At 31.3% G+C, this 7,998-nt stretch overlaps 1 protein-coding gene across 1 annotated transcript; it reads right to left on the reverse strand.

Annotated features, from left to right (window-relative positions):
* Nucleotides 1-672: 672 nt before the first annotated feature.
* On the reverse strand, nt 673-7,724 carry LOC105434057 (serine/threonine-protein kinase A-Raf-like). Its single transcript, XM_011649630.3, has 2 exons — nt 6,819-7,724; nt 673-5,712 (listed from the first exon to the last, which is right to left on the reverse strand). The coding sequence occupies exon 2, from the start codon at nt 5,640-5,642 to the stop codon at nt 2,505-2,507; it is 3,138 nt and encodes a 1,045-aa protein (XP_011647932.2). The 5' UTR covers nt 5,643-5,712; nt 6,819-7,724; the 3' UTR covers nt 673-2,504.
* Nucleotides 7,725-7,998: the final 274 nt, after the last annotated feature.

Consider the following 7,998-nt stretch of genomic DNA (forward strand, 5'->3'; position numbering starts at 1 on the left):
ACTATAATATTTAATATAAAAAAATATATAATACAAGAACATATAAAATAAAAATACATAATTAATTTATATAATTTTAAATAGCTAAACGTCAAAGTAGAAGAGAGGTATGTTGAGCTTGGTTTCATAATCGATATCATACACGCATGCTCACAATGCATAGCCTGTAAAACTTATCACATAATCTCCCAATATTCTTTTTGGAACAACAACATCGAATAATAATAGGAAATTATAATAAGAAGTTTATTTATATATAGTCAAATGAAAGTTATATGATACAATAAAAATAAATTATGTAATCTTACAAATATAACAATTTAATTTATGTAATATATAGATATTTTGATGCAAATAGACAAAACATAGACAACAAGAAAAATCATGATAAAAATGTAGAGAAATAATTTTGAATGCATCATACAAATATAATAATATATTTTATCTTTCCCTTACACACACATTTGTGTGTGTGTGTGTGTGTGTGTGTGTGTGTGTGTGTGTGTGTGTGTGTGTGTACGTGTGCGCATATATATACATACAGGCATGCATACAGACATGTAAAAATAAATCAACCAATTCAAAATTAAAATTTTTCATGATATATATTTTTTAATAAAAATACATAATTTGAAATTTTAATGTATAATATTATAAAAATAATATAAAAAATGACATCTACAAAATTTATTATAAAATTATCTAGTTAAAAATACATTTTAATAAAATTTTCCAATATTTTTAATAATCGCAAAAAAATTATATATAAAAATCATTAATTTTGCATTTTTTTGGTACATTGAACACAAGTACATTTTTTCTATTAATGCATACAATCTAGTCTTTATTACATTTGAAGTATGTTTTGCTATGATAACTGCAATTCCATACAATCGTCGTTAAAAATATAAAAGATTACATATTTATTTGGTCCATTTTATCCCATATTGATATTTTTCTCCCATGGCAACTTTAAGATTATGTCGTTTTAATTTATATTAAAATTCTTATATAAATGTAATTTATATACGTCGTAAAACATTGTACCTTAAATACTCACGAAAGAGAAACATAAACAGAATTTTAAATATATATATATATATATATATATACTATTTTTCGCAAATTTAATTATTTAAGATAAGATTAATTATTTAAGATACTAAAAAATCAAATAGTAACATCTTATTTATAAGATTTTTTATGCTTATTAATAAATGAATCAAGATAACTTCACGTAACAATGCACATTTTTAATCATTGAGAAACCTTAAAAAAAATTAATCTCATAGTTCGACAAATAATATCATCTAACGAGATCTAATAACTGAGTCATATCGCCTTTCCTTACATATATTTTGTCCTTTTTGTGTACACATAAATACACAAATATATTTCTTATTTTCACTTTTACTTACACGTGCGCGCACATATATTTACACGCATACATACATGTATAAAAATATATTTTCCTTAATACTTTTCTGTTTTTATCTTTTGGAATGAAAGAGATTTAAAACATATGACATATGTACAATTGAGTTCTCGACGTTAACTAACAATTACATTGTACCCCACACTGATTCTAAATTAGCGCTACTTCCCGTATCACAGCAGCATTTGAAGTTTTTACATTGTTCCGATTACAAGATTACGATCTTGCTGTAATGCAAGAAAGCGTGCATATTCTATTTAAAATATTATGTAACATCAATTAATTGTTAGATTGACACATCGTAAAAATTCACATACATATATTCAATATCATCTTTTTCTTTCTCGATGTTGCATTCGAACAATGAACTGTAAAACTTATAAATCGATAGCGAGATATTCGAGTTAGAATTAAATATTTGAAATATAAAGAAGCAAAGTTTACAGTAAAAATTCCATAAAAGAATTTTTCAAAGTGTGTATGATTAACCGCTTTGTTCAATTTTGATACATATATCCTAGTACATTTGTTAACTAGATTAAACATAGCTCTCTTAGGCCATTTATGCTAATGTTTAAATATATTTTACAGATTTTAATGAATCAGTCAAAAACAAATCGTTGTACTAGTATTTCCAAATAAATAATACTATAATCATATAAATATCTTATCAAATGAAAGAAGTATAGAATGAGCATAATATGAGCATATTCAAGATAAAATCAAAATAGATACAAAACTAACTTTGGCTTTTGGACAAATATCTCACAGGCAAGCAATGACTAGTACGATTTAAATTGTTTCATTCTTACAACATAATATTCTTTTTTATATTTTTAAGCAGAGATCTAGACCAAAATGATATTTTAATTCAGTTATGACTATGTTTTAACAAGACATTCAATATTCCGGTTTTTCTGTTAATAAAAAAAAAAAAAAATGCGAAATCATTCAAAACATGATTCTTTTCGACTACACCATTTTACTCATTACCTTAATCAACCTTAACCAAACGCCTTTTGTCCTCTTATTATATGCATGTTACCTATAATTAAGATGAACGTATAGTCTATTCTTGTTGCAAATCTGACCAGTCCGGGCGATCATTCTTCAATTCTTGTCGTGTGTCTGGCTCAACAAAACATTCAGGAAAGTTTCGAATTTGATCCTCTTTCTCAATATAAGTATCAGGCAATTCGTCAGTTAAACTTGGTACGGAAGTTGTTTTTCTTATTTTTGGTGTCCTCCTATAAAGTTTGACTAGTATCTTGCAAATTTCCAAAAATTCTGGTCGATATTCCCTTTCAAAAGAAATGCATCTTTTTAAAAGTTTTTGGAGTGCATTAGGTATATCAGGACGTATTTTTGTCAAATCAGGACGCAGATCACCTTTCCCTACCATGTACAAAATTTGATCTTTGCCGTAACCCTTATCACGATATGGTAATTCACAAGTGCATAATTCATACATTACTATACCAAATGAATAGACGTCAGATTTAAAACTATATGGAAATGGTTCACGCATTCTAATGACTTCCGGTGCCATCCAAAGAATAGAACCAGCTGGCTGACGGATCTGTCCAACAATGTCTTTTTCATTTTTTAATGCTGCGAGACCAAAATCACCAATTTTAACATGAAGTCCATTTTGAAAGAAGATATTATTACTCTTTAAATCCCGATGGTAAATATCTTTGGAATGTAAGTATTCCATACCTTCGGAAACCTCTTTGCAAATAAAAATTATTGTTAATGGATAAAATTTATGTTCCATAACGTGCAAATGATCATATAAAGATGAACCGTCGCACCATTGCGTAATAATCGCAAAATGAGGTTTACTGATACAACCTATAAATAACAAAATGTTTTTATGTCGGGTTTTACGTAAAACGTTTACTTCGTTTTTAAAAGAATTTTTTTGTTCTTCTGTTGGAATTTTAACATTTAATGTTTTTACTGCAATGGGTCCGTACCAATCAGCTTTATAAACAGTTCCAAACGCGCCTTGCCCAATACGTGATCCAAATGAAATTTCTTTTGGTGGAATTTTCCAATCTTTAATAGAATCATTTTTACTAAAGATACTTTTATCAGAATCATCAGACTCTGCACGCTCTGTCTCATTTGTACGTTTTGCACGTTTTCTATCACGTTTTTTGTTATTCTTTTTTGCAACAACAAAATCAACTAAAGTCTTTTGGTTTATAGAATCATTAGATTCTTCTTGCTTCATTCTTAAATTAATATGAATATGTCCATTGTTCTTTCTCGACTGTTTTACAGTATCATCAGAATTTATATTCTTCATTTTTAAATCAATTTGATTGTTTCCAGTGTTCTGCATTGATTGGTTGTCAGCGTCATCGGAATCATCAAGGCTTGCTTCATTTGTTTGCTTCATTTTTAAATCAATTTGAATATTTTCATCCATTTTTGTTGAATCTTCTAAATGGCCGATGATTGGTTCAGTCAAACTACTGTTTGGTCTCTGCTTCCATTTTTTAAATAATCCTTGAGAAACTGAATTTTCTATTTTCTTACATATTTGCGAAAATCCAGAAGACTTATTCATAGAAACATTCGGTGTAGAAATAGAAACTATTTGTGTTTGTTTTCTCGATGTCTGAGGAGTCGAAGGGGTTGGAGGTGTATTTCTTCCTTCGTAACGAACTTGCAAAATTCCAGTAGTTGCATTATTAGCTAATAATCTTTGATAATAAGCTTTCCATCTTTTTACTCGTTCACAGAGTACAGGTGCATAAGCTATACATTTTCTATGAATTTTTCTATTGCAAGTTGTGCAATGATATCCGTAAAAAAGTCTCTTTTTACAAATACAGCAATAACTTAACAAAAAAGTATTACGTACAAAATTATGATAAGCCGAAATTGGAACAGGAAATTCCTCTAATGTTTCCACAAATACCTCTTTACATTGCAAAGTCGAGATATCTGTGTCCCAAGAAATAAAATATGAAATACGACAGTTAACATAAGCTGCACAATCATTTGTGGTTAATTGTCTACGTTCCATAGCCTTAGCTACTGCTTTCCTTAGCGTCAGTCCTTTCTGTATCTGTACAATAGTATGTTGATTATTTGGAAAATGTACCAATAATATTTTTGGGGTCTTTGAAGTTTCTTTAGCTAATCTTTTTAAATCTTCCTTTTTTTGTATCTCTTCCTGTACACGTTTAAGCTTTATTTGTTTACATTGCAATTCATGTAACTTATCCGCTCCAGCCAAATATTCCTGTAAAAACTCTTTCTCTGGAAATATTTTTTCATCTATAATGACTAACCAGCGGTTGACTTGAGTTTGTACAACTTTCATAATACGTCCTATGTTCTCTATCTCAAAAATTAATTTTTGTCGTAAGATGCTGGGTTTCCATGATCGAAGCTTTGTTAATGATATGGATGGAATTGTCGTGCGTACAATCTCTAGAATCTCGTCATACTCATCGTATTTATTTTTATCAGCATCCTGGATCTCTCTGTCCAACATCTTGAATTGTGTCGTTGGACAGTTTGTTGATGTTGATGGAACCTCTAGATCTACAATTTCTAGGCCGGTGTCGACGATAATGAGCTCATTTAATTTACTTTTATCTTGAATATCATTCCGTGTTTCCTTGTACCACATCTTAGACGGTAATGGAGGATAGTCTGCTGTCGATGTTGATGGTACTGCCAAATCTATAATTTCTAAACTGTTATCAACTTCAGCGAACTCAGTCATCGTATTTTTATTTTGGACAACATCATGAATTTCTCTATACCACATCTTAGATTGTAATGGTGGACAATCTGCTTTTGATGTTGATGGGATTGCCAGATCTACAATCTCTAGGCTGTTACCGGATTCATCGAGTTCGTCGAATTCTTCGGGCTCCGTCATCTCATCTTCATTTTGAGTAACATCATGGCTCTTTGCTATCATATATTGAGATACTTTTATAAGTTCATTCGTGATTGAAAGTTGTCTACCTTTATTTAAAGGAAACTTTCTATCTTCAATATCGTTATCTTGGAAGCATCCACATACGCCTCTTAAAAGACCTCTTAATCCCGCTATTTTGCTCAATTTTCTTTTACTAATTTCCTGATTTCCCATTCTCTTTTTTACTCCTACTTGTCTGCTCGTATTTTCCTCTTTGTATTGCCTGGTACTGTACGGTTGTCGTCTCTCACCATGCATACATTAGTCCTTTCCTTCTCATTTCTCCTCATAGTTTGCACATATTGTGCAACCTATGTGTGTTGAATTGCTGCAATCATAATGCATGCAATGATATTCTTTTGTTGATCAATGTACTTGTTATTTAAAAATTTCACTCTGTTTTTTTAAGCAACTTAATTTTATAGCTCTATGATATCTATATTATATATATGTATGTGTGTATAGAGGGTGATTCAGGACAAATATTCACGTTCGATAGCTAGTACAGATTAACTTGCCATCCATGATTACTTGTTGATGTTTGGAGATTCCAGTTTTCATAAATATCAACCGTTTTTATATTAAACAAATGTTACTATAATATAATCTATGAGTCTAGTTATTATAACTAAATGCTAATGTAAAAAAGATTTAAATTTAAAAAATTTTTTAAATTTCTTATTCTTGATAAAATCCTAGTTATAATTTATGGAAGAAGAAATATTTCTTCTTAATTTTTCGCGATACATGTTGTTTTTTCTCTTCCCTCTTAAATAATTTTCGGTCGATAAAGATTGATATAATTAACTAATAGTTTAATTAATAAACTTCTCGTTTTAGCAACTAAGTGAAAAGATATATAAATGTATTGAAATTTAAAAAATTTTTAAAATTAAAACAAAAAATTAAAATTATTAAATTTTGGTTATTTGATGTGGAATTGTCTTATTCCAAAAACGTGATCAAATTGTTTTTTAATTGTTACATAAGCTAATTTTACGATTCATAAAATTGTAAAATTATTTATCCGTTTTTCTCAAGATAGAGAGAATTTATCGAATTTTTATACAGTGCAACTGTGAGAGTGAATAAAAATGAGATAGAGAGGGAATGTTTATGCATATATGTACGCGTATTGTCGCGTGTAGCGAGCAGCTGATCGCAAGCGCCTCATATAATCGCCCGCGCCAGATGGTGAATCGCGCCGTCCCTGCTTACCTTTTGTACTCGATTCGTAATATGCAAACGGTTTCTTCTTATAATTTAAAAATTGAGCGTCGGATAAAATTTTGTAAAGAAAAACATCATTTCACAATCAAGTTAAGAATACGATATTTTCTAAAATAAACGTTTGCTCTAAATCACCCTATATATAAAACAAAATAAAAATAATATGAAGGTAAAACTTGCACTCTCCCTTAATCTATTTTTTACCCTTTAAGCTTCTTTTGAGCTCCTCAGTGATGCATCCTTCCACTCTTGACAACTAATCGCTTTACGCGCGAACGTGATCTACTTTTTTTGCAAGCTCCAAAACAAGACTGTGACAAGGCGGACGCAACTTTTAAAGGTCAGCGGTGCGTCGGTGCTGCTGGGGACCTTCGCAATGATCTCCCCCCCCTGCGTCCCTCCTATTTGTCACCTTGACCTCTTCACGTGCCGATACTTCGTCTCCCTCTTCCATCTACCCTTTCTCTTCCACCTTCACCCTTTCTTCTTTTTCCACCATTATTGTTCAAAACGTTAAAACTGACACATCGAGAACTAGCAAGCGTGCGATAATCACTGAAAAATCGCCAATGCGACAATTTTTGCTCCCAAATGTCAACCATCCTGATCGATTGGATGATACATGGCTCCATTCGTACGGCCTTCCGAACTTGTCGAAATGAGCGCAGCGGAGCACATTAAAAATCTATGTGTCATTGATCGATAATTATTCCCCTGCACAAGTCAGATTATTGTTCTTTTGCAGGTGTAAGGCGTTGCTGCGTATCTTAATGCGGACTAACTTGATGAAAGTCTTAAATTTAGGTCTCATTACGTCGTATCGCGTTTCACGACCTCCAAGTATTGATCGCGTTTGATGGAGAGACGGCGATATCGTCATTACTGCAGATCACCCGTTCGCCTACCCTATTTGTAATTATTCACGAATTAAACTACACTGCAACGACGATCGAATTTAAGTTCACGAGCAGGTTCAAGTTCAATATTTCTGTTTGAACACACTCGCCCGTTTGCGTTATGCGTTCTCTGACGTCACTTCCAGCTTAACATCCGAGGCTCGTAGCACTAATGCCCGGGGCTGCTGGCGCAGATATGTCAACCCCCGTTGCATTTCGTCCACAAACTTCTATAAGCTAACTAGACTGCTAACTTCATCACTATGGATGTGTTCCATCAGATGTATCGAAAATATTATTTTTAGTTATGAGATTTGCAACATTGTAAATAACTTTCCTAGAGGGATCAACAGAGTCCCTATAATTCATGTCCATTTGCATTGATCGACACTTGGAAATTTTTCAGTGAACTACCAATCAGAGAGTCGATTGTATACTTTTGAAACAATATGAAAATTACAAAAGTAAAGAAATTCACTAGAGTAATT

Source organism: Pogonomyrmex barbatus, unplaced genomic scaffold, assembly GCF_055798465.1.
Source record: "Pogonomyrmex barbatus isolate J1 unplaced genomic scaffold, ASM5579846v1 scaffold7, whole genome shotgun sequence".
NCBI classification, from domain to species: domain Eukaryota; kingdom Metazoa; phylum Arthropoda; class Insecta; order Hymenoptera; family Formicidae; genus Pogonomyrmex; species Pogonomyrmex barbatus.

Bases quoted from the DNA above. Each gene is read 5' to 3' on its own strand.
- LOC105434057 (XM_011649630.3), bottom strand. From the start codon at position 5,642: ATGCATGGTGAGAGACGACAACCGTACAGTACCAGGCAATACAAAGAG.